At 43.2% G+C, this 27,572-nt stretch overlaps 1 protein-coding gene across 3 annotated transcripts in view; it reads left to right on the top strand.

Annotated features, from left to right (window-relative positions):
• The window catches only part of PALD1 (phosphatase domain containing paladin 1), a 157,116-nt gene extending 130,505 nt beyond the window's left edge, over positions 1 to 26,611 (top strand). For all 3 annotated transcript variants that reach the window (XM_054984134.1, XM_054984135.1, XM_054984137.1), the window contains 2 exons: positions 11,393 to 11,548; positions 25,037 to 26,611. In XM_054984134.1, coding sequence (XP_054840109.1) covers positions 11,393 to 11,548; positions 25,037 to 25,186 — 306 coding nt within the window. In that variant the 3' untranslated portion in view covers positions 25,187 to 26,611. The remainder of the gene's footprint in view (positions 1 to 11,392; positions 11,549 to 25,036) is intronic.
• Positions 26,612 to 27,572: the final 961 nt, after the last annotated feature.

A 27,572-nucleotide genomic window follows, 5' to 3' on the forward strand; every position in this document is an offset into this window, starting at 1 on the left:
CCTCCAAAACTGTGAACCTTGTATCTGTCTCCTTATGCTGGAGCTGTAGAAAATGTGCTGTTAAAGGAGCTTCCATAACCCATCTCCTAACTTTAGATAGATGTTCCTGCACCCTTATTCGAATGGCCCTGCTAGTACTACCTATGTACACTTTGTTACAGCGACATTGTAAAAGATAAATCACTCCTGGTGTATTGCAGGTAGAAAAACTGCAGTCTGATCTCTCGGTCAAATAGTGGTGGGGCAACAAGAGCCTCTCTTGTTCTAGAGGATTTGGGAATGTCTGTCTATCTGTCATGTTTATATGGATTATGATTTGTCTCCCCCGCCCCTGCTATATTGCAAGGGACCTTTATTTAACTCAGATTGCAAGTGGAGAAAAACCTTGGTACAAGTACCTTTACTCCAAGGTTTGACTATAGAGCTACGATAAAGTTAAGCTTGGATCCTACCTGGCAATCCAGGACTTGAACTGTAGCATGGAAGATGCTAATGTCCCAGCCTACTTCTCAGTAAGCAGAAACATTTTACCATCATTCTTCAGTATGCAGTCCAGACCACAGACTGCCACCACCAGCTAGTAGGTAGGCTACATAGGGAGAGGAAGAGAAGAAACTGTAACTATTCAGGCAGGATCACTAGCTAGTTTAATTGGGGTAGGGAAATTTCTTACTGTCACCAGTTTGGAAGAAGAGGGTTGTGCCACTTGCAGCCTGGCACTTGGATCACCGAATGGAATCTGCTAACGTGTGCATTCCAGCGCTGGTCGTGCTCACATTCTGCAGAGTCATACTGGAAACAAGGTTTTTATGGTGCTTGCATTTAGCTGTTGTTCAGCTGTTACCTCATCCTTGCCACTTACATGCCAATTGTATTTCTTTAATAGATGCTTGAAAAAGTGGCAGTCACTTACTTTTCTTAACAGGCTACCCAATCATTATTTAATATAAAGATGGGGGGAACTCCATTGGTACTACTTTGTGAAAAAACAAGATTATATTGGAGGATGTTCCCTTCTGGTCTCTGCAGCTCAGAACAAGGGAAGATGACTGAAGACTTTTTCAGTGGCATCTTTTATTCTCCTAGGTTTTTGTGTTTGTTACGTGGGGGTTGCTTGCTTACATCGTTCTCAGGCTAAAAAATAAGAGCCAGGAGAAGATAGTGGAAATGGAGCTCCTTTGAGAACAGGTTCCTTTTGCAAGGCGGGGGGCAGGGGGGGATTCTACAGTATGTCTTCATCCATAGAGCTCCCAAGGAAACTGAGGGCAAATTTAAAATTAAAAACATGAAAATTTTTCTCGTGGTTTAGGGGAATGTGCAGATGAGCAAGTAGGAGCACACTGCCTCTGGTTTTTAAGCAATGGAACATTATTTGGAAAGGAGGAGGTGGGAGGGGGTAAGTGTGTGTAAAGGCTTTAAAAACTAATACAAGCTGATACTGGGCTGCTGTTTCAAATTCAGAGAAGTGAATGTTAAAAAAATTCTGTGATATAAAAAAATCAAAATGAATTCTTCGTGGGAATGTTCTGGCCTACACACTGCTGTGATTAGCAGCTCACAAACACCATGCATAGAAAGAACAGAACAAGCTATTCACCTTACTGTGTTTATGCACAGGCACTCTCGGATTTCTTTTTGCACTCCAGTTAGCAAAGCAGCAGCTTTCCGGGTGTGGATAACATGAAATGAGGGAAGTGTGAAACCTGAAAGGTGATGGAGACTTCTTTGTGTGTTGGGTTTTCTAAGGAACAAGGCCCTGATGCCACCCCCACCCCCCAAAAGACAATGACCGTGAATCTTTTTGTAAGCTGCAAACCAAGCAAAACAAACCGTACACTAGAAATAACCTGCCGTTTTCAACCATCAACTTGACCAACTAGTTCCCCAGAGACATCATTCTGGTAGGTGAGCATATCTGAGGTCTGACCACATGTAAATAGGCTTTGGAATGCAGTGAACTGTCTGATAAATGTGTTTCAAGGAAGAATTGCCTTCTAAGGCCCCTTAACACCTGTCTTAAAATAGAGCCAATAGGTTGTTCTTTTTGGCTGCAGGGACACGAAATTCTTGGCTGTTTCTCACATCCTGCAAACAAACACATGTGCACACACTTGAGAATGTTCTCTTCATTTTGTGATACAGGAATACAAATTTGCATTCCTCACTTTGGTATTCATTTTACCAGTGATGTCATATTAGTTGCTTGGGTAACGAAACATTTCACAAAGTCTGTGAGCTTTAACCACCATGGGATATTGGACTGGAAGGAGGAGAGGAAAGAAGAGGAGTCAGAACATGGAATCAGACTCTTTAACAAATCCTAATTTAGATGAGGCAGGATATAAAGAGATACATATTTCAAATAGCCAGTTCCATCCCAATGTATACATGGGTCAGCCAGGCAGTTTTCCTATGATTGTTTATCCCCAAACACATGTGGAAGAAAGAGTTCATTCACACCTGCATTTTCATCTTTAGATGGGTGGAACATCAAGGGATTACATGCATGTGTGAATAGGCCATTACCGGGATAGATTTTTCACATCTCATATCTCAAGGACTGCAATTGTATTCATATGTTCAGATTCCAGTAACTCCCTTATAGAGTATTTGAATGATGTACAAGCATGTGTGGACCACTTCCAACTCTTCCAATTTTTAGTAGACCTGCTTCCACTTAGCCAAGTGTACATAAGATCAGAAGTACACCATGATAGTTCTTAGAAAGCATTGGCATGGACTTATTCTTTCCTTAAACTTTTCAGAGGAATTGGAACTTTTGCATATCTTTCGGAGGGGTTCTTCTGGCACTAATGTTTAATACCATAAGTGTTATATCCATATATATCCTGGCCTTTATATGGGGTTTTCAGGTGTGTGGATATTAATAATTACAATTAATCATAGTTAAATGCATATCAGTATAACGGTGCTCATTAACAGACAATAAATCTTGTATCCCTTCCATATTTAATCAGAACGCATTCCTATTGGTTTCAATGGGAATTAGTTCCAAGTAAATGACAAAGGCTGCAGTTTGAAATCTAATCTTAAAGAGGGGGCAAATCAGCTGAGTTATTTTAAAACTGGCTAGGTGATTGCTCTGTTCTAGATGCATTTGTGCTGTTCCCATGTCAAGGAAGTTTCAGGTGGGTAGCCATGGTGGTCTGCAGTTGAAGAGCAGGATCTGGCTCCAATCGCACTTTAAAGAGCAACTAGATTTCCAAGGTCGGAGCTTCAGATGAAGGGAGCTTTGACTCTCAAAATCTCATACCTTGGAAATCTAGCATGTCAGTTTCAGTTCATTTTATTTACTGTCCAGGATCAGATTCAAACAAAACATTTCATTATCAGGTATACAGTGTATAGGTTAAGAGAACCTTTGGTTAAAAATATATAAATATCAGCATATCTGGTTAAAATTACATCATAGAATTAAAGTAGAGTATAAAATATCAAATAGCATCCTAGATAGGCATTTTAAAATGTAAATCTAGAGACTTAAAAACAACAATATAGTAGCCTCCAAATGAATCAGAGCTCAAATCGAGCATGTCAAGGAAATTAGACTTGGGGAGGAAGATGGGATTGGTGAGACAATAGACTTTGCAGAAGCATTTGCTTTGGGTATTTTAAAATTTATTTATACTATTTTTACCCCATCTTTCTGCCCTTAGAGGTCCATCAAGGCAACTAACAAATTATCTTAACTTAAGCATTAAAATCAGTACACAAATACATCAATAAAACCATTTAAAACCAGGGCTTAAAATGAATCCAAAAAAGTGACAGTTAAAACATTGGGGAAAGAAGAGGGATCATTGAGGGAATGCCAAGTGAAACAAAAGTTTTCATCTGCTGGCAGAAGCTCGCAACAGAAGGGAATGGGCAAATCTTACTAACCTAATAATAATAACCTTGTGCTTATATATCGCTCTTCAGGACAGATTAGTGCCACACTCAGTGAGTGAGCTTAACAAATCAGTGTTATTATCCCTACAGTAGTAGCTGAGGCTGAGAGAGCTCCGAGAAGCTGTGACTGACCCAAGGTCACCGAGCTGGCTTCAAGTGGAGGAGTGGAGAATCAAACCCGGTTCTCCAGATTAGAATCCTGCGCTCTTAACCACTACACCAAACTGGCTTTGAGGAGAGAGTTCCAGACTCTTGATGCCATTACTGAGAAAGCCCTCTCCTGTGTTGCCACCCGCCTAGTTTTGGAAGGTGGGGGCACCCAAAGCAGGGCCTCCAAAGAATACTGCAGTGGTCAGGTGGGTTCATAAGGGAGTCGGCGGTCCTTCAGGTATATTGGTCCCAAATCTTCAAGGCTTTAAATGTCAACACCTTTTCTTGTGCCTGGAAACAAATTGAAAGCCAGTGTAGATGAGCCAAGATTAGAGTGACATGTTGCCTCCAACCCACTCCAGTCAGCATCCTGGCTGCAGCATTCTGTTGAAGTTTCCCAGTTGAAGTTTCCCATCACTTTTCAAAGGCAACCCCATGTACAACACATTGCAGTAATCTAATCTGGAAGTAACCAGGACATGAATCACAGTGGCTGGATCTTCCCTGCTCAGGAAAGGTCGTAGCTGGCTAACCAGTTGAAGCTGATAGAAGGCAACTCTGGCTGCAGCTGCCACTGTGGGATGGTGCACTTGCTAGGCGTCCAACTCTCATTCCATCTCTGCACATTTTATAAATAATGAAAGGCCAGAAATGGAGTTTAGTGTGTGAATCAGACCATTGGTCTGTCAGGGTCGGTATTGTCCCTTCTTGACTGGCAGCAGCTCTCTAGGGTCTTGGGTAGAAGTCTTCCACACTGCCCACCACCTAACCCTGTTTCTTTTTACTAGATACGGTCCAGGAACCTTGTGCTTTCAAAGCAGGCGTTCTACCACTGAGTGACAGCCCTTTGCCTATTTGGATTGGCACTCTTTGCGGAAGACAGAAACGAAAGAGTCCTGCATAGGAAAGAAATCTGAACGAAATGGAAAAGTTACACAGATACTAAAGAGCGAGAGAGACCATAGGAAAAATTAGAGGAAATGGGTGTGTAGGAACATTTTTAACAATAAAGAACATTTGCAAGAAAGAGGAAGAAGACAACTGTTATGGCACAGGAGATAAAGAAAAAAAACCACAGAATTAACTCCAATATGTATACACAGGTGGGGGGTTTACTTCAAAAGTTACTAGACCATAACATCTTTTCCAAGCCCTCATATGGCCTCATATACTTATGCTCAATTACTCGTGTCCAAACAAAGAAAAGTACTGATTTGTGTCTTCTCTACCTGATTGCTTGGAAGTGATTCATATTTTCTTCATAGTTTCAGGTGGGTAGCTGTTTTGATTTGTAGTAGAAGAGCAAGATTTGGGTCCAGTAGCACCTTAGAGACCAACTAGATTTCCCAGTTGTGAGCTTTCTAGAGTCAAAGTTCCCTTCAAAAGCTCACACCCTGGAAATCTTGTTGGTCTCTAAGGTGTCAGATGTTCTCTTCAGGTGACCAGGAGTCTGGCTTTTTAGAAGCCAGTCAAAATGTGCCATTACAAAAACAGACAGAACTCAGCAGACGGGCACTTCAGTGGAGGAAGGAAACAGAGGAAGACAGAGAGAGATCAGATTGCCACAAATAATGAATTTTATTTTCTCTGCCTCTGGTTTTTTATTGTAATATTCTGGCAGCTATCCCATGGGTCCATTAATTTTTAGGGAAGAGAGATCACAGAATACTTCTGCTGCAGACTTTTAAATTTGTTGCATTGTAATTCTGTCATTAGATACTGATATTTTTAAAATTATATATGTTGCAGGTGTGTTTAATTAGAACAAAATGCCTCTTGGAAGTCTGGGTTATAACCCATTTGTGAAGTTGTCAGGGGAGCCTGTTTTCCAGCTGTGCAGAGTCTGAATCTAAAATTGGTTAGTTTGTTTGCATTTGAGACGGGTAACTTTTTGGAGATTTTGGGGTTGTATATTTTTTCTTATCTGCTTAACATTAACAAACTAAGGGAAGTGACCGTTTTAAAATGTGAATGGAGGCATGTTCAATCATATTGCCATTCAGAACAGATTTATGTTTGCAGCTTCTTGCTGTATCATTCAGTGGATACAGTCCACAGCAAGGGAGATGTGCCTTCACTGAAAGTTCTGTTGATTTCAGTAGGAAGCTGTTTATGTGTATTTTAAATTATGGATGCAGCAAAGCACACACCAGGGCCTTATGACTGGCTGCAGATCTCTGTATAGGGTGTTTTCCGTGACCATGTAATTAGTCACTGTGTGCCAGTTTTAATATTGTGATTCTTCAGCAGCTTTCTAGTAAGAAGGTAGGAATCGCAGCTTTTGGATGTCTTTGGTATATGGTGCCGTTTCCATCTTGTTCTTAAGCCATATTATGTTTCCTGACAATCTGGTGGCCAAAGACTTAAGGATACTATGAGAACATAATGCCTTGTTCCCCTAGGATTACATTGGCATTGGAAGCAATAATATCAAATGGTCCTTACCCTTTAACTAAGAATAGCCAGTGTTGGTGTGCACTAGTGATATGAAAAGTTAAGGTCCTCTGGAGTAACTTTAAGCCAGTACTACTTAGTTTGTGGCTTGCAGAGAGCCACGTTCACAATTACCATCCACCAAAAGAGCCACTGTATACTCTTGTGCATGTCATGTATGCCAGCATACCTGCCATTATTGTATTATGCATTTGGTACTGATCAGTGCTGTTTGCCAGAATCAGGGCCAGTGCCAGCATTGCTGGCGTCTAAGGCAGCTTAAGGGCTGCTGCTGTGCAAGCCTGGGCCTGGACTGTGTGATGACATCACTGCATGTGACGTCATCACGCAGGGCTGGGTGCGTGCACGGGGGGCCTTCCAGCCCTTCCGTTCAGTTGCTCTGCAGGCCAGGCACAGCTGGCTGCCCTGGCCACCGGCTGCGCCTGGCCCGCAGAACAACTGAATGGGAGGCTGCCCACTTAGTGGCCCCGCGCTGCCACCACCAGCACGCACTCCTGGCCAGGAGCAGCAGCACGGGGCAGTTGAGCTCCGTGGCATGCGCTCCCACCCCCAGGCCGGCGCCCCCTCCTGAGCCTTAGTGCCTGAGGCGGCTGCTGGCCCAGCCTCAATGGGTGGGCCGGCCCTGGCCAGAATTATACTCTGCATACTCTGTAGGTCATCTGAGAGTGTCTTAACTGCTAACATTAATTGCAGGAGAGCCAGTGGGGCCTCTCTGTTATCTGTTGAAAATATGTATTTTCACCTTTTCTAGCAAATGCTCTTGAAGGCAAGCTGCTAGCAGCGAACATTGTATCTTTTCCCAGAGATTGGGTTATTTTCCTTTGTACTTCCTTTAGTCTAAACTGAACCGTTCCCATGTAACTTCTTTGGGGTTTCGCGCCAGAATGTCAACGGACCCCGAAGGGTGGAAAGTTTCCCTATAATTAGCAATGCCTTTGTTTGAATTGTCACTTTTGCCCATTGCCACCTTTGGGTGAGCACCCTGTACTGTATGGATCTCAATAAAGCTACTTCAACTGGAACACCTGCATGTTAACTGTGGAGGGCTTGAGGGACCTAACTGCCAGGGACTGACAGTGCGCCTCTCCATACATACACACACACACAATAATACAAAATATGGCTATTAATATTAAATATATAACCATAACCATTTAGTTATGTACTTCATTTATGCTCTGTCTTTCTCCCCAATGTTAACTAAAGCCACTTACATACTTCTCTCCTCCATTTTATCCTTACAGCAACCCTGTGAGGTAGGTTAGGCTAAGAGTGTATGACTGGCCCAAGGTCAGTCAGGAACCTTCCATGGCAAAGCAGTTGATTCGAACCCAGGTCTCCTAGATCCTAGTCTGATCCTCTAACCACAGCAGAACTTAGGCTTTCCTTTAATCAAATGCTTGGTCCATTAAGGTCATTACTAGAATAGCCACAAAAAGCATGTGGCTCCTGAGTCACTGAGTATCACTGCTTTAAGTGCTTGCCATGGTCCTGTAGGGTAGCTCAGTGACTCCCGTGATGTATGCCAGAGGAGAACTGCCAGGGGTCAGGGTTTGTTTCATTAATCAATGAACAAAATGAGGGTTCCTGTGAGCCCAAAGTCCTCATCTGCACAGGAGGCTGTTCATGGCATCCCTGCGTGATTCTGGTCTTGTATCTTTCTAGTCAGCCTCTGTGTAATTCTGTCATCTCTTTGCATCGGGTATGATTGGATCAGTCACTGCTGATCCAGAATTACCAGGCGTCAGGGAAGACCTACCCTGAACACAGATTAGAAATGAAAAAAGAGCACGGCTTTTTTTCAGCGAGAATGCGGTGTAATGGAGTTTCGGAACCTCTTGAAAATGTTCACATGGCTGGTGGCCCCGCCCCCTGATCTCCAGACAGAGGGGAGTTTAGATTGCCCTCCCTGCCGCTGAGCGGAGCGGAGGGCAATCTAAACTCCCCTCTATCTGGAGATCAGGGGGTAGGGCCACCAGCCATGTGACTATTTTCTCCAAGGGCAACCCACTGAGTTCCACCACCTCTTTTCCCAGAAAAAAGCCCTGAAAAAGAGTATGCGCTTCCGAGTGTGGGGAGTTCTTACTCTAACACACTTTATAAATAAAACTTTTTTGGGGTGGATAAAGTGTTTCTCCAGCTTTAATTCAGAAGGAATAAATGTCTTGGATTTTGGGAAACAGAGTGGCTGCTCAGTATCTCTTGAGAACTTAGCAGCATTATAAAACAGGTTACTGACTGCCTTGTGCTCACATAGGAGAAGCAAATTTGAGCTGACTTCTTATGTTAACTGACTGACTACACAGTTTTCTCAAGCTGTTAAGCCTTTCTTTGTTTTTCCAGTTTTGCGTGGTGTTTCTATTCTCTAAAGCTCTAATTGCTCATTTCTACTTATAGCAAAGTGTTTACTTAAAGGTCACTTAGATTTGAAAGATGGTTAGTGTCTGCACTCAGTTGGAAACTATGAATAAAATCCCAAACACACCTCAAATATCTACCTCCGTGAGGGCTGTGTACGGTCATGACCCAGCTGAGGTCAGGATAGGGACAGGAGATGGGAGGGGGCTAATTGTTGGTTGCAAGCCAGTTGGGAACAGAAACATATGAAAGAATGGTGCCATTTATAGCTTGAAATCTCTTAGAATGCCTATTCCTAGCCCTCTTTTATTTTATATATATATATATATATATATATATATATATATATATATATATATATATATATATATATAATTTTTACACACGTGTATGAAAGTAGACAATACTGGGTTTTTTTTTCTATTTGAGGGAGGTCTTGTGTTTAAAAGTGGAAAACTTCAGCATAAGCCACAGTATAATGAGAGCTTGGGTTGCCAAGTTCAAAATGTGCTCTAGTTTTAGGCACCTTTACAATGTGGTTGGGTGTCCAGCAGAAGAAGGGCTTCATTTTAAATTGACTTCAGGAGGCTGCAAGGGCTGTTTCGTCTGATGCAAACCCCTATATGGAAGCTGACAGAATCAAATGGGGATTGCAGTGCTTACAAACTTCTACCATTCTAGCTCAACTGCAGAGAGTCACGTCCCATCACCAGCCACTAGATATGGGGAGCCGCAGAGACTCAGCATGCAGTCAGACCAACATATGCATGGGGCTTGCAAGGTTGTAGCCCACATACAGACCACCTGTATGCCATTTCCATATAGGGACTGTAACGTACGAAGCAACCCTTGAAGGTTTTACTTGGTACGAATGAACTAAGGCTGAAAATAACAGCATTTCAGGACCAGCCCTCATTATTTACTATGAAGTATTATTTTTTTGGATGGAAGAGATCAGAGGAGGCAGCACCAACTTCCTTCCATGAGTATCATTAAGAAAAAACACAACAACCCAGAGCCCCTGTTCAGGATAGTGGGTGCAGTTTCAGCTTTTTGTTTCAGGTATGGAAATATCTAATGCTAGCTGAGCAAATAGTTACTGTGCACTTCTGTGGGATCGTGTATTCACTTTTAAACAGCACAAATTTAAATTTTGTGGACTCAGCTTCTGCCCGTGGAATAGAACTGTCACCGCTCCATTCTGTTGCAGCAGCCTGAGCTATCATCCCGCTCCCCAAATCCTGCTCTTGGGAATCCCATCTCCCCCAGGAGCAGGACTTGAAGGGCTGTTGCGGGATGGCAGAGCCATGGCGGTTGCACATGCCTGGTGAAAGTCCTGGCCCGTGGAAATGCAGCATTGTATCCACCTCTCTTTTTTTCCTGTATCTTCATATCTATGTTTCTGGACAAATCAGTTGGGCAAACACTGAATACTTCAGTGCTATAGCACTGAATTTAGTTATTCATGGGCTAGATAGTTTTTACAAGAGCAAACAATCAAAACCTGTGTGGCGCAGGTGCATCATTGTATTGAATACTCAGGGAGACATTAATTGACTGTGTACTGTTAAACATAGCTCTTCAGTCTAAGATGTCATGTTTAAATAGCAAATTGTTGCCTTTTGCAGTTAGCTTGGCCTGTGGTGAACTGGGTTTTTTTTTCTTTCACTTGTGTACTTCTCTGAACATTAGTCCTCATAACAGGGCGGCTTGTTGCCCCTTATCTAGCTAGCAGAAGCAGGGAATAGCTTTTCTGTTCCCTCCTGTTCAGCTTGTTTAGATGGCTAGGCAGCTGGCTGCAGGCCTGAGGCCTTAACCATCATAGATAGCTTTTTCCTCAGGGTTTTTTTTTCAGAGGAAGGGCAAGAGGTATTAGGTGGGAACTTGGCTTCACCCCCTTCTCTATTCTGTATCACCCACGTCTGGAGATTACTTTCCTCTGAGTATAGCGATACGTCCAAAAGAACAGATTGCCGAGATGGGCCATGAGCTTCAGTTACGCTGCTCTCTCCTGCTGCCTTTCCTTCTATTCCTCTTTTAACAGTGACTTAAAGCTCCCCTCTCCAGCACTGCCTCTTTCACTGGGAAACTGTATAAGGAATGTTAGAATGCAAGTCCACAAACTGCTGAGGGCTCCTGATATTAAGTTTGCATAACAGGAGCTATTGCAGCACATGTGAAGGTAAAGTCAGGAGCCCCAGGTCATATGGAAGAGGGATGCCCCGTGTTGCAGCTTCTTCCCATATGGGCTTTGGCCCTCCTGAAATCTGGGGCCACAATGTGGGCTGATCTCACATGATCAATGCTTTCTCATTTTTGCCATCCACATTTCAAGAAGGAGCTGTCCCTTAACCGTTCCAGTACTCTGATAGCAACATCAGAAAAGGCCCTGAGGCATTGTGTGGATGTATGTGGTGCTGCACTTGATCAAAGGCAAACATGCCAGCTGGAGTGGTTATATGAAAAAAATTTGCATTATGGATATCAGGGCTCAAGCAGCTATTTGATTACATTACAGGGCAAAACTGCCAAGGAAGAGAAGGAGATGCGGGCGTTGCAGCTGAAGAGCCTGCAGTACTTGGAACGTTATATCTATCTCATCCTATTCAATGCGTACCTCCATTTGGGGAAGAAGGACTCCTGGCAGAGGCCGTTCAGCATCTGGATGAGTGAGGTAAAGCAATTGACATTTTGAAGGGCCCATCGTTGTAGTTATGTGCCTGTGTGGAAGTATGCTTGCCCATCTTTGAAAGGCAAACCATATTTTGGACACTTTTGGTGACCAGCCAGCCTGTGCAGGCCTAATGATACCAATGCATCACAAGGAAGATTTCGTGTACTTTGTGACTACCCTCCCTACGCTTACCCCATCAATTACAAGTGAAAGTACTCCAAATTCTGCCCCCCCCCCAACATGTAACATTTGAACAATACTTTCAAGCCTCTTTCAACAGCTAGAAGTGGACGTAATTTTTTTTTAAGCCAGGATTCATAGAATGATGACTTCCGTAGCTGTTACCAAATCTGTATCTTGTGTTGAAGATTGAAGAATTTCAGAATAAATTTAGTCCAGATGATGAGCTGGAAGGACAGTGTAAGCATGCATGTTTTGGTTAGTATGGTGAGGAGCTTCAGGGAGTTATTAAGCCATTACCCTGGCCTGTTGCCCTTTTTTGCTTGGGTGTGATATAGTGCATGCAGTGTGGAATTGTTAGCATGTTGAGTATTCCCTGAGAGCCATAAAATGGGCTGAATTGTTTCAAAAAACAGATTGATAAATACTTTCTGAACCGTGGATATTTAACTTACATATTTTGAAGCATATTTGTAGATGTGTGGTTTTCAGTCCGTGCTCCAGAAATTGAAACACCTAAGATGGTGTCTGAGGGAATCAGGATTCTAATCAAATCAGAGCGTGCACAGAGTGCTTTTGGGGCTCATGCATGGTTTATGAGCCAATTTCTATATACTTGTTGAAGTTCAAAGTGGTATTTTTGCAACACAGTCTCCCCTCAAAGTTGGGAAGGATTGCTGAATGACATCTCTTGACTATTGCGTGATGGTGGTAACATGATGATATATTATGGGAGACTCTTCATTAGCATAAATGTTTAAGTGTTGTATATGAACAATCTGTTGGCAATCTATGGGAACCTGCACTTTAGGTTTCTTGGTTTTTATCACCCTAGCTCGCTTTCCTTTCCTGTCAATTTCAACAGTTGTTCACAGCTACTGCTAGCTGTTCAACCAGCTGTCACCGAGAGCCATCCCAGGCCTCAAGAAACAGCTTTCTCTCTCTTGTCGTGCCATGTAACCCTGTTAAACCCTGCAAATCCCCCCCCCATTGCTACTGCATTCCTTCAGGATTCATTCCCATGGAAAACAGCTGTTTTCTTATTTTTTTGGTTCATTATTCTCAGAATATCTTCACTCATCGTGGAAGAGAGCAAGCCTCAGATAAGTGGGAGCTGTTGAGAGATTCTGGCTAGGAGCCCCACAGCTTCAGCAGCTGGAGGCAAGCAGGCAGGGAATAACGCTTGGTCAGCATCTAATTTTGCAAATGCTCCATTTTGAGAAGAGTGTGTGGTATGTTCTAGAGTCACTCCCGCCTTCCTTTCTAACCCAGTAGGTTCAACTACAAAGCCACCCCATGTGAAGGAAGAGGGAGGCTAAATATATACTTGAGCATGCACTGGTGCGGCACTCACTCTTGTGTGGCCTGCACTTGTGGCAGCATCCTTTCCAAAAGAGTTGGTTGCCATTTGTCTGGATGGTCAGTGGGTTCCCTTTGAATTCTGTGCTTGCAGGGCTCCAGATGTCCTTTACCAGGACAGTGAGGTAAATGATCTACTTCGGGGATTCCAGGAGAGCTGGCAACCTAAAGAAATCCCCCCAGAAAATTTAAAGAAGGCACCAAGTGCTTCAGGATTCCAGTGAAAAGAAGTCTGAATAGTAGACACCTCGCAGCTTACTGGCATGATGGCAGCTACAGGGAGTTGGCAGAATCTCCAGGAGGCTCCTAATTTAGGGTCAGAACAGATGTGACTGAGTTTGCTGCTCTCCATCAGTCTGTAAAAAGTAACTGTGCACGCTGCTTCCATGTGGATCAGGGTCAGTGAAGGAAGAGATTCAGGGATTTAACTCCTCTACCCTCCGTTCAGTTTTGCTTGCGGAATCTGGGCTTTTCTCACTTTTGCTGGCATTTTAAGAGTGGGAGGAGGATGAGACTAAAAGGACATGACATTTAAAGTGTCTAACAACAGCACAGGGAGCCCTTCCCGTGCTGCCCTGCTCCAAACTGCAGCCTCTTGTGGATGCAATTTGCTTTTTACTGGTTGGAGATCCATGATCTCCATCAAACAGTAAAAAGGAAATTGTATAATCTCTGTCATGTCTGTTCCGTTCCTTAGAATGAATCTTTCAGATGTAAGACTGAAGAGGTTCTTTAGCTCTGTTTAAAGCTGCTTTTTTACTTGGCTAAATAGAAACCTTTTGGGCTGGAAGGAAGACATGCAATATCTCTAGGCTTCTCCATATCCCAGGAATTCTGCTACCATGTCATGTTCTCCACTCCAAATATTGGTCTCATTTTCTGCTTCTTTCTTAAGTGTGTGCATCAGTTCCATCCTATGTTGTTTTCTCTGCTTCTGTATGTGCCTCCCACATTTTGTCCTTTCCTGGTTTCTCCAGATTTCCCACAAATACCATTGTTTCCTCCTGTCTTGAACAACAACATTGATTTCCTCTGGACACCTCAAACATATCCAGATATATAGCAATGATATTTCCGCACGCCAAGGCCAGGAACCAATAGTCTCTGCTGTGGCAGTCATACCATGTATGTCCCTCCCTGCCTTGCTTCATGCTGAGAACGAGCCTTGTAATCTCCCCTGCCCCCCATGGAAAACAGAAGCTGGTGTGGTGTAGGGGTTAGACTAAGATTTGGGGAGGCTCAGTTGCCCCCAAAGCTCACTGGCTGACCTTGGGCCCTTCAGCCTCTCTCAGCCTGAACTGCTTAGCAGGGTAGCTGTAAAGATAAAATGGAAGAGGGAAGGAAATGATTGTCACTGCCTCTGTGGAGGAACTGCAGGATAAAATGCAGTGGAACACACAGACATAGAAGGGAATGAAATTTATATTATGTGTGCAATGAAACAGAATGTAGCATCCAAAATACCAGGTAAGGAACTGAAATGAAATTTGTCCTCTTTCCAGTACTGGAACATATATCCACCCCTTGAAAAAATACCAAACATTAGCCTGGTTATCTCCTGAGACCTTTTTTTAGATCCCATAGGGACTAGAAGGTCTGCTGAAAGGAAAAAATGCAGATAAGGGTTTTGTGATGTGATATTTTCAGTCCATCTTTGGCACTTAATACAGGGCTCTTGTATTAAGCTTGAGACGTGGACCTGAGCTGTTTTTCTTTGAACTGAGCCCCTCCCCCCCATCCCTGTTGCTTTGTCCAAATTGTGAATAATATTATGGTTTGATTTGCAATGCACGATGATGGGGAAAAGGTTTTCCCATCTTTTCAAGAATGTACCAGCACGTCTCTATTATTTCCATCTGTGTGCTCTCCGCAAGATACACTTAATAACATCTTGATAAATTAATCTCTGGGCAATTTGATCAGATGGATACACTCTGAAAGGAATGGACTTTATATGCATTCTTCACAAATTTTATCTGATTCATCGGCTCTTTTCCTCTTTTTGCCCCCTTTGCTAAAAAGAGCTCAGCAGCAATACGAAGAGAATATTATTCCTGGATAAAACCTGAGTAAGGAGGACAGTAGACTGGCCCACCCCACCTGCCTAACGGTAATGGCTGCATTCTTCAGCCTCTAGTCTCGAGTGGCCGAAGAACAAACAGATCTTACAAGTATTCTTGGACTCTTCCATCTATAATTTTTGTCACCTGATTTACTTCTGTTTGCATTGTCTAGTGAGTACAGCAAAAAATACAAGTTCTGAGAATGGTATACTGGGGTGAGAGAGAGAGCAAGCACTTCTCCTAACACTGACTGGGCTTTGTGGTATCATGTATATCTCCATGCACATACGTGTGTACACTCATACAAACACATACATGCACATGCACAGGACACATGGCTGTGTAAAACTTCGCATATTGACTCGCCCTTTTTGTCTTGATTTTCAAATCTCATTTTCTTCCTTGACTAAACACTTTGTTTGTACTTTTTGTTTCTTTTGCCTTGGAATTAGGTTTAGACCTAAAGGGATTTCTTTCTCTTTTTTGTCAACTATTATTTTGAGGATCCTCCTCTGAGGTCATTGAGGTAAAAAAAAATCAGATGATAATTAAATACACTTTGCAGATGTATCTTTCTACTTTGAACAAACACCCCGCCTCCTAAGCCAAAAGAAAGGCCCTATCAGTAGTTTCTGTTCCTCACCCCACCATATGCATTTCTTCCCCTTCCCAAAAGACATTGTCATGAATGAATCTCCAGGTTTGAGATGGTCATTTTTATCTCTACAGCCAAACAGGAGACAAGAAGTCACACAGTTCTTTCAAGGCTGGGTTGAGTCGCATCCCTGGGGGATGAGGTCATGTGAAGGAAGCAGGGGAGATGGACTGCAATCCAGAGCGAAGCTTGCCAGTGAAGCACAGAGTTTCTCTTTCCCGCTCCAACTGCTCTCTTTCATGAGCTATCAAAGCTGTCCCTTGAAAGCATCCTCTTTCTCCCTATTGTTCCCAGACATAAAGAGCTTTTTCATGCCGTCTTTTCATTGGGCTTTTGGCCTCTTCTCTGTCTCATCCACAGGCAATCAACTCTTTCTGTGCTGCCATTAACCCACTGCTGTCATTCAGAAGGCAGCCGGTAATGGTTGCAGAGCTGAGGTGGTCCTTCCATCTCTCAAATGAGGAAATTATAGTTTTGGGGTGTACAAAGAATTGAGGTGGCCAGGAGAACTGTTACCTGGTGGAAGGTGTGTTGTATTTCTGCAAATGGGAGATTCCTGAGATATTTCTGAAAAACTGAGTGTTCTACCTGCCTCATTCTTCATAGATGCAAAAGGCGCCTCTGTGCTTGGTGTGGCTGACATGATTGTTATATGCACAACTGCATGATACTGATATTTGCTTCAGGAAACATGGAACATGTGGACAGTGGTACATCTTTCAATGTCCTTGCACATGCATCTGGGAGGGAACCCTAGCTGGACCAAGGAGTACAGTGTGCATGTTTGCACATATCACAAATTATTAGATGTTGTTCTTAGCCAAGATCTTCCCTGCAAGGAGGGAGGGATGCATGCAGCATCAACAAGCTGGATTTGTTCACAGCTGAACTTGAAGTCTGAACACAGCTTCCATACTCTGGCTACAAAAACAAATGACTTTTTGGAGACACTCCTCTTCAGTGCCTTCTTTTTTTTTTTAGCCTCTTGAATTCAAAAGTTGTCTGCAAAGGTGCTGCATATTTTAAAAACCCAGTAAACTTTCATTCCATTGTTAAGAACTCACAGTGTGCATTTCGTTCCATTGTTTTTCTTAAATGACAAATGAAAGTCTAACCACAGGTAGTAATTTGAATTTCAAAGGTGAGAGGGTTGGCTGGGCCCCTTTAATGCAGTTAAATGCTTCCTTTGTTTTATTTTAACCTGTGGGAAAAAAGCACTCCCCTGTCATCCCCTACCCTAATCCATTTTATTTCCCATAATTTAAGTACTAGGCACTGGACAGAAGAAACAAATCCCTTTTCTCTCTCCTGGATATCCTGATGATGCAGCAAGAGGTGGGATTGGGGCAGGGTAGGCGGAGGAAAGTAATAAATTTTGCTTGCAGGAACTTGCTGGAGCTTACAAAAAGATATTTGTGGTGTGAATTTCCTCAAAGTAAAAAGAGTGTTCTCTCACCCAGTCTTTTTTTTAAAAAGCCAAATGTTCTTAGGCCTCCCAGTCCTGCTTTCTCCAAGCGCTTCAAGGTTTTCATCAGTAAGTTATCTGAATATGTACTGTACGTGGGCAAAAGTCAATACTGAATGCTTCTTTTTAGTGAGGCGTAGACAGAAATACACTCTCCCAAGAGAAAGCCATACTCAGTTTCCTCTAAAGGCAGCTCTTTTTAAAAAAAAATATCTTAGAACAGGGACCTGCATAAAGACCTCCTGGTCGCAAAGTTTCCTCTTGTGAGCTGGGCCCATTGTACATGGAGGAACTCTCTTGATTTGAACAGCAGGAAAGCTGCTGGCCATGGGATGAATTCTTCCCCGGGGGGCGGGGGGGGGAGAGAAACAAAAGTTAGCACTATTTCTTAAATACTTGCTTTAAATACAAGGCTCTGAGCAACTTCTTGGATGGAAACAAGCCTGCATAGGAAAAGAAATGCCAATCGGGGGGCGGGGGGCACTTGCATTTCCTGACTCTTATTTATTTATTTATGTCATTTATAATCCGCCTTTCTCACTGAGGCTCAAAGCAGATTACGTAGTGTGAGATTAGTACAATCAGTATCAAAGACATTTCCATACACTGTCAAGGACATTTCCACAGACAATGCCATTGGATAAATAAATACAGTTTACAAAGATATAGCATTAGCAAGGATCCAGTACAGAGTTGAAATTGCTAAAACAGAACATAATCAATTCTAGAACTGACATTAGACAACATGAAGCACAGGTCGTACATAGGACTACATGTTCAAAACAACAGATAATATGTAAGGTAACATAGTGGTGAAGCCTGTGGTCCCTAACTCATTAGCGAAGCACTTCACATTCAAAACATAAACATCCATGCAAGTCAGATTATAAACCTAAGGGGAAAAAGTAGCTCCCACCACTGATATTATGCAAATTTGTAGACGCGCAGTTTGGCTGTTCTTAGTCTGCTTCTGGCCCACTGAGGATTTGCATGCAGCCTTCCCACCCCCAGTTGACAACCAGTGGTTAAGATGAGCATGTGGAGGGAGCAGCAGCTGTGAGTGCAGAACTTGGAGGAGAGGGCTGATCTGATTTCCTTCCACCCCATCCTTCCTCTAAGCAAAACAAGTGCTGCCCAAGGTGCTAGTCATTGTTCATACAAGAGTGCAAAAGCGAAGGTGATGGCTTGAAGAAAAAATAGTTGAGGATTGAGTTGGTGATACTGTGGTGGGACATGCAGCATTCACGAGGAGGGTGGGATTATCAACATACACAACATTTCAGACAGCCAGTGTCACTACTAAATAGTTTGCAAGTATCCGTGACGAGTCTGGGGGCAGGGAGGGGATGTACATCTGTCTCAGAATGATGCTTAGAATGACTACTGCCCTGGCGATGATTTTCTGGCAGTTAAATTTGTAATGACATAGCAAAACAAAAAAGTGCCACTGCTCAGAATAGTGCAAGATTTGGATCTAGTAGCACGTTAAAGACCAACTAGATTTCTAGAATATGAGCTTTTGAGAGTCAGAGCTCTCTTCATCAGATATGACTCTGACTCTCAAAAGATCATATCATGGAAATCTAGTTGGTCTTTAAGGTGCTACTGGACCCAATTCTTGCTCTTCTACTACAGACCAACAAGGCCACCCACCTGAAAGTATACTCAGAATAATGACTCTATGGTAACAAAAGGTGAAACTGTGCAAACAGTTAAGAGCTTCTCTTGTTTGTGACAGCTGTAAATAGGGAGTCACTGGATGGTGCATGATGGCAAAACCTCTCTTTTCTGTCTCAGTTAGCTTTGCTAATTCATATTGGCATGTTTGATCTCCTTGGTGAGAGATGAAAGGGGCATCTGCCAGCTGTGGTTTCAATCAGAGCTGTTCTCGATTGACGGGACTTGCTGGAAAAGGCCGTTGATCCATTTGGGGAAGTGTGTGTCTGGGGGGGGCGGCGGGGGGAGGAGGGATGAAAAAGCAATGTTACCAGTGCCGTGTCCAGGTCAACCATGCCCTACGGGAAGGCAGATGGATAGGAAGGGAAAGGAATGTTATTTGCAGGAGCTCACTCTGCTCTCGATTTGAAGCTCACCAGGCACTTGATTGGAAGATGAAATAGAAGCTGGAATGTGCTCTGCTGTTGAAGTGAGGCTGTGATAGAAAAAGGCAACATCACTTCATTTATTTCCTAGTTTTGGATGCCCAATAGGTGGGGCTTGGAGAAGAGAGACACGTTCAGGACATTCTCTTGCTCTGAGCAAGTTTTTCTTAAGTCATAGGGATAATGTTGCTCTCTCATCGCTGAGCCCACCCATCTAGCAGGAGTTTGCAGCATGAAACAGGCCCAGCAAGTCTGTAGAGATGTTTTTTCCTTAGCTTGGAAACACCTGACCAGTGCTTTTGTTGAAACAATTGGCATCCGTCCTGCTTCAGTAACCTTCCTTTGCTGTGTCTTACAAGTGAACGTGAGTTGCTGTCAGGAAAGGGGGCCTGTGGATAGGTGGTCACATCTAGATCCTAGAGGGTAGGGAGAAGAGCTCAAAGCAGAGGGGATCCAGGAAGAGCAAAAAGTTGGAGCCCAGTGTGAAGCATCTACAGCGAGGAGGGCATGGCACTGTTGATGCCATGGGTCATCAGAAAGGGCACTCGCAAATGTTTGGAACCATTGTTGGAATGCGGGAAATAATAAGGGTAAGTTGAGGAAATTTTCTTGCTTAGGGCTTCCTCATTCCTCAGTGGCAACACCATCATTAGCTGCCAGGACACGTCAGAAATCGACACGTCACGACTAGGCATATAAGTTGTCAGAGCAATTGCTTATCTCAGAAAATAAGGGCATCTATGTGAAAAATAATATAAAAACACAAAATATTAAAACCAGCCCTTCTCAACATGTTATCAAGCGATAAGAGATTTGGCTTACTTTAACAAGGAACATTTTGTTCATTTCCTTACTTCATTAAGTTACTGTAGCCAGCAATATTAAAAGCATTTCAACATTAAAAAATTAGTTAAGAATTAGTAGAGCAAGCTGGCGATTGTTAAAAATTCTCATATAAAGTTGGCTAGAAAGCTCTACTACAGAATAGAGCTGTTTTCCTTCAAGGAGGTTTTGGATGTATTTTATGATTATGGACCTAAATGGACCGATTCAATAAGTAGACTGGAATTTTACTTGATTGTTCTTTGAAATTTCTGCCAACTGCCATACCTGATGCTCATGGAACAATTTCCTCAAAGTATGCCAACTGTGTGCATATTCTTTGGCCTCAGCTCTTGACCTTTTTGCTACATTTTGAATCCTAGATTTGTCTGGTTTCCTGTGCACAAAAACAGTCTTGCAAAATTTCATTCTTGTATCTAGAGATCAGCTGGTGGCATCGCACACATGAAAAGCAAACCCTAATAAAGCAAGCTAAACTTTTCATAGTGCAACCCTATTCAGAGTTGCTGCAGTCTTAAGTACGTTTAAATTAGCTTAAAGAGAAGTAACTCTGCATAGGATCGCCTTCTCAGAGTCATAAGAAACTAACAATGCAATCCTAAACAGTCATACTCTTCTAAACCCTCTTACTTCAGTGGATTTAGAAGCGTGCAGCTCTATTTAGGATTATGGTGCAACAATTCCAAAGAGAAGTAATAATAGATTCCCCAGTGAATACCATTGGCCATCTGTAGACACCTAAAGAAACATTATATGGTTACTTTATATTTAGGGAGCTGAAATAATTAAAAATGCCTCTTTTTTCTGGAGTCTGTAAATGCAATCTCTTTTTAAAATGCAAAGATACGTAGTATCGCCTAGCCTACATTTTATGCTTGTCAGTCTCCTGTGCTGGCAACTGGGGTCAACTGGGGAGGAGGGGTTAGGAATAAAAGTTTCAAGGAAATGTGGATTGTGCCTTTTGGAGCTCTTGGGAAGAAAATTCTGGCTTGAAAACAAGCTTGGAGAAGAGCATAACAAGCAGCTGTTGGTCTAATCACTGCCACATAACTAGATGAAACACTGTAAAGTAGACTCCGGACACTGCTCTTGTGAATATTTGCTGTGGGTCAGGGAGACAGAGCAGATGTTCCAGGAATGTTTTCTTAAGCATTTCTTAATTTGTATTTTCTCTTTTTCCCTTACTGGGGTAAAAGTAACTTGGGAGACGTAGGGGGGGGGGGGAGAATAAGAGTTAACCCCACCCTAAGTGCCCTGGCTACAAACCGGATTTCCCCTCTTTCTGCAGCTGCTTTTTGAAGCTAAAATGCAGATCAAGAGGTTTGATCATAGATTCCAAACTACACTGAGTATGAGCCAAACTACACGAGATGCCCAACACGTGTTCTTCATGTGTCAGATCCTGTAAGATTCCCTGAGAGGGGTAGTCTTACAAAGAGCAGCCACTCGATGAGATTCTCTGCTGGGGAATCTCTCTTGCTCTTTCAAAAAGCCACTTGGCTTGGGTTTTCCTCCAGGAGCTGGGGGGGATGACGTAATAGGAAGTAGGAAAAAAACAAGGCTTTTTGCAAGAGAGAGAGAGAGAGAAATCCCTCTCATTTGTGATTCTCACTTCATTGTGATTGTCTATTCAGCTGCTCCTTCTCACCTCCTTTCCATCTCCCCTCCCATCCCCTTTCTTCTTTTTTAAGTCTATTGCAGAATTGATGAATAACTGGTTTGAAACTACCAAGGGGAAGTTCCCTTTTTATTCTTTTTTCAGAGAGCCCTATGCAAGTGAAATTGACCAACCTTCAACAATTTCACCTCCTAGCTAACTAGAGGAAGCTCGTCTGTTTCACCCCCTAGCTAGGAGATGAAATTGATGAAGGTCTGTGAATTTCACTTGCACAGGGCTCTCCGCATAGATAGATAGATAGATAGATAGATAGATAGATAGATAGATAGATAGATAGATAGATAGATAGATAGATAGATAGATAGATAGATAGATAGATAGATAGATAGATAGATAGATAGATAGATAGATAGATAGATAGATAGATAGATAGATAGATAGAAAGAAAGAAAGAAAGAAAGAAAGAAAGAAAGAAAGAAAGAAAGAAAGAAAGAAAGAAAGAAAGAAAGAAAGAAAGGGAACTTCCCCTTGTTGCCCAAATATCCAAGCACCTCCTTGAAGTATGAGGAAAATAAAAACAATCAAAAAAAGAAGAAAAAAGGCTTAAAAGGTTTAAACCTACTTAGCGTCTTTAGAGCAGTAAATTCAATCGGCTGCAGCAGTGAGTGGGCGGGGCCGACAGCCAATTTCCCCTTGTTGTTTTCAAACCAGCAATTCATCTAGTGGCTGATCTTTGTAAGACTACACTTCCCAGGGAACCTTGCAGGACCCGACACCCACCTGCACGTATCATGTAGTTTCCCTCTCTGCTTAACGTGTACTTAGGCACTTCGTTGGTCCTACTACAAGGCATTAACCTGCTGGTATAGAGGAGTGTGCCTAAGGTTGCCTGACTCCAGGTGGTAACTGGAGATCTCCTGGAATTAAAAACTGATCTCCAGGCAACAGAGATGAGTTCCCCTGGAGAAAATGGTTGCCTTGGAAGGTGGACTCTATGGCATTATAGCCTGCTGAGATCCCTCCCTTCCCCAAACACTGTCCTCTCCAGGCTCCACCCCCCAAATCTCCAGGAATTTTGTAAACTGGAGCTGGCAACCCTTGCCCATGCCTCAGTGGGCAGAACACCCAACAATTTGCATGCTGAACAACACAGTCAGCGTGCTGAAGGTCTCAGGTTCGGTCCCCAGCCTCTCCAGCTAAAAGTTCAAGTAACAGGTGATGTGAAAGACCTCGGCCTGAGACACCGGAGAGCTGCTGACAGCCAGAGTAGACAATACTAACCAGTGGTCTGCTTTGATGTAAGGTAGCTTCATGTGTTCGTAATGTGACTGACACACACACAATTTAAAACAAATGCCGGCAGTGAGTGAGCTGTGATCAACTACATTTTTTCAATGGCTCTGCTGTTTCAGCAAATCAGAATTGCTGCCTTTTGGGCTATGTTTACATCCCACCTACCCACTCCTGATTTACTTTTTCTTACTCCTTTTTACAAATTATGGGAAGAGGAGAGGGAGAGCTCAAGGGTGTTTCTGGGAGTGATGACTTTAAAAAGAGCCTTTGGTCTCATGTGCTGTGCTGAGCCTTCCTTTTGCTTTTTTTTCTCATAAGCTTTTTAGCACAAACAAGGCAACATTGTAACTTTGCCCACCCTCTGCCAAAGCTAACAAACCTTGCAAATGCTAACACAAACAACTGAAAAGTGGTTTATAAAATGGTTAAGCACCAGATATAGAAATGCAAGAAAGGGGTTTTGGGGAGCTGAGGGGAGAGTTGCCCTACAGTTCAAGCTTTTGTTAATTTGAGTATATGCTGAAACTTTTATGGCTTCTTTACATTAAAGATTAGGGTCGGGGTTGGAGGGATGACGAATGGAAGGGAAGAGGACTGATGAGATACCCCTTAAGGCTCTCCTGCAAAATATTAAAGGTGTTGCTGGATAATAGTGGGGGGGGGGAATCCAGAAGGAGGCCATAGGAAATGATAAGTAGTTGATCCAGGCCATCTGATGGCCAGAAAGCACCAGGGCTATGTTTCTCGTAGGTAGTTCAAATACAGGATGAGAATGCAGGATTAGAAAGGTCTCCAGATGGAGCTAAACAGGACAGTTGAGTGTCTCTGTGCAGTGTCTGTTCTGGGTGCAGATCCAGACGTCCATTTTACTAATGCACCCCATGCGTGGTCATGCCGTGCTTTCCAAACATACTGCACTAGAGTGAGAAAGGTCATGGTGGCTGGCATAGCTTGGTTACGTGTATACAAGCTTGGACAAAAAAAAAACCTAGCAGGAAGAATGCAGACATTGAATAATAAATATGGATACATAATCCAGTTAAACAGTGAAATCATAAACAGAGTAACTCTTCTTAGGATTTCACTGAAAGAAAAGGTTAGTTTAAACATTATTAATTAAAAACTAAAAAGAATGATTAAAGTTGTGGGGAAGCAAGAGCTGAGGACCAGAGGAGAAAAATTGTGGAATGGTTTATGGTGGTACTCATTTCATGTAAAAACTCGACCCCTGACAGTGAAACCCCATCAGGATGAAGCGCAGAATGCAAGAGGGCTAAACGAGGCAGAACACCAGGATTTGGATCACAGTCGCAGTGCAAGGGTGGCAGTCAACACTTTCACCCTAGGTCACTCCTGATACATCTTCTGATGGGACAGATAGCACCACCACGAAGCAGAAACAAACATCCTGCCAGGAAAGGACTGCAGGGAGAAAGGATTGATCCAGCTCACCCAGCTCCATGGTCCCGATCTGTGGTTGCTAACCTTAGAAGGTGCGGACTTGATCTCTGCCTAGGTGTGAAGGCTGTCTGGCACAGATGTATCTTTAATGAAACTGTTCTAAGGAAAACCTAGCGGGATCCATCAAACAGGACCATAATCATTGGGGTCAAGCTGTGCACCAAAACCGAGAGACAGAGATAAAATCCTTCTCTATAATCCTGATCTCAGTGCTTTCCTCCTGTCCCTTGAGGGAATGGGGCTGCCTGCTGCATTCTTCTTTTCCGTTCCCCACAAATTACGCTGCCCTTACTCTCCCAGAGCTGTCTTATTCCCCTTTTCAGCACTCCACACTTTGCTCCGTCGCTTCCTTCAGACAGCAGAGCTCGAGGCCTGCGATCAGCACAAGTTGCCTATTTTACTCAGAGCTATTTGAGACATTCCACTCCCACTCCTTTTTTTCGTTTCAGGTAGCAGCCAAAGCTGGAGTCTATGAGATCCTAAACCACCTGGGTTTTGCCGAATTTGAGAACCTAGAGGACAAACCGCTCTCACAGCTTCGCTACCGCTGGCAGGAGCAGAACCAGAGTTCGCTGCCATTTCGTGGGGAGTTCCTTTAGGACCCAGCATTATGAAGAGCCATGAGAATTGCAGCGTTTCTCCAGATGTGGCTGAGTCTCTTTCTCTGTTTGTTTTTGTGGGTGGTTTTTTTTTTTTAATATATATAAAACAGAGAAATGTGCCTTAAAGACAAGGACTGCGATTCCAAGAAGACATTATACTGCCTTGAAAAAGACATTTTATGGTGTTCTTTCAGACACAATAGAAACACTGTAAATTCAATTGATTTTTGATAGGTGTCATCACAAATGCTGTGTCCACTTCCCACATCCTGGAACATTTTATAGTGCATCTGCAACTGGGAAGCATGTGAGCTTTTTCAAGTGACTTTCTCACCAAACCATTGCACTGCTCTCTGAATAATTTGTATATATTACGTACTTACGGATGCAGGAAATACATGCATAGTATTGGTGTGCTTGGAAGTACTCAGTGGGTAATTCAAGATTCTTTTATTATAACTTTAGACTTGAATTGCTTCATATCGATGGCACACTCTTTAAATAGAACTGGGAGCTGCTATTGGCAGATAATCACCCTGAGTTCACAAGTCGTCTATGGAAAGAGATTTCCTGGTGTGGATTTCTCCCACTGTGCATGCATGCAAGGGGATATTGTAAGGGGAAAATCCTCTGCACCCACTGCCTAGATTGTGTGCTTTTTGCTTGTCTCAGCCAGGTTGTATACCTGCTGCTGCAGTCACAGGTTCCCCTTCCTTACTAGTGTGGCTGGAATTTAGGCAACTGGGAATTGTTTTATAATATGTTGTATTCTAAAGCTGCCTTAGTTCCCAAAAGCAATGGGTCCACCAGACTCCCAAGTGATTTTCACAGCTTCAGGGGGCCAAATATAGGAAAGTACAAAGCTGATGCACATGGATCATTGGTCCATCTAGTCACGTTCTTGGTGGACTTATTTGTCCTAAGTCCTCAAGCAACTGCCCATTAATTGACATGATCAGATTGCCCTTGGTGACACTGCAGGTACCCTGGGGTTAAACTAGCTAGCTTTGCTTTGGTGATGGTCTCTTCTAGGCTCTCTCCCTTCCCTCTGCTCTCCCCAGCTGTTATCCCAGATGCAAATGAGTACTGCAAAGGGATAGCCTGTCCTGGCACCTCAAAGACTGGCAAAATTTATTTTGGTATGAGCTTTCCTGGGTCAGATGATGAAGTGGGCTGTGACCTGTGAAAACTCAAACTGAAATAAATGTGGTTAGCCTTTTAGGCAAATGAATAGTGCCAAGAAACATTGGTTGTGACTGAGGAGGGGGGTGAAGCTGCCTTATAGTGCATCAGACCATCAGTCTGTTTAGTACAGTAGGCAGCAACTCTCCCAAGGTTAACAGCAGAGGTCTTTCCCAACCCAATCAGAGATCTTCTGCAGTCAAGGAATGTGCTCTGTACTGTACTGTAATTCAGAGTCTCTCTACATGAGCCCTCTTACACGAGGATGCTCAAGTGTAGGGAGACACAATGTTAGCTGGGAAGCATAGTTTAAAAGGAAAGAGCTAAAGGGTCTGTCAATTTCACCTCTCTAGAGGAAGGTAGTTGGAAAAGACAGAGCTGGTGAGATCCCTCCTCAGAGGCGCTGTTAATTTCACCTTAGCCTCTGGAAGGGAGGTGTAGAGAGGTGAAATTGACAGAGCCTTTGGCGCTCTCTTTTAAAACTACGCTTCCCAGCTAACGTTGCATTTCCCTACACTTGAGCGTCCTCGTGTAAGAGGTCTCATGTAGAGAAACTCTTCAGTATCAGAGTTCTTGTCCTGCTGCTTCCTTTCTACCTTTACAGGAAGGAGGGCTGCCCCAGCCAGGGTTCCCCAGGAAGACAGCCCTGGTTCTCCCTGACAAGAGCAGTGACAAGAGCAAAACACAAATGTGGGGAATGAGTCCTCACTTCCCAGATAGCAGCTACCACCAGCCCCTCTGACTATCCCACACCTAGAGACTGAGAGGTGAGCCACTAAGCAAACAGGAGTCAATTGTAGAATAGGCATCTGGCAGGCTGAGTCCAGAGACAATTTAACTTGGTAGCTAATGGCAAATTGGCCAAGAAACTGGATTCAGACTGAAGCAGTAACACAAAGAACACACAAGAGACAACTAATAGAATTTATTGAAGTGCAGAAAGCCAATTATCAAAGAGTTTAGGAGAATTCAGCAGGAGAAGCAAATTAACAAAGACTATTTAGTAGACATGGGCACGAACCAAAAAAAATTTATCGAACCAGCAGATTGTGGTTCGTTGCGGACCACGATCCCGAATTCCCGAACAGCAACGACCATCTCCCATCCCCGAACTGAACCCGGATCGTGGAAAACGCAGCAGGGCACGCCACTGTTCCCAGCCCATGGCTATTTATAAGCATGGGTCCCATTCAGCAGCACA

Source organism: Eublepharis macularius, chromosome 6, assembly GCF_028583425.1.
Source record: "Eublepharis macularius isolate TG4126 chromosome 6, MPM_Emac_v1.0, whole genome shotgun sequence".
Classification (NCBI taxonomy): domain Eukaryota; kingdom Metazoa; phylum Chordata; class Lepidosauria; order Squamata; family Eublepharidae; genus Eublepharis; species Eublepharis macularius.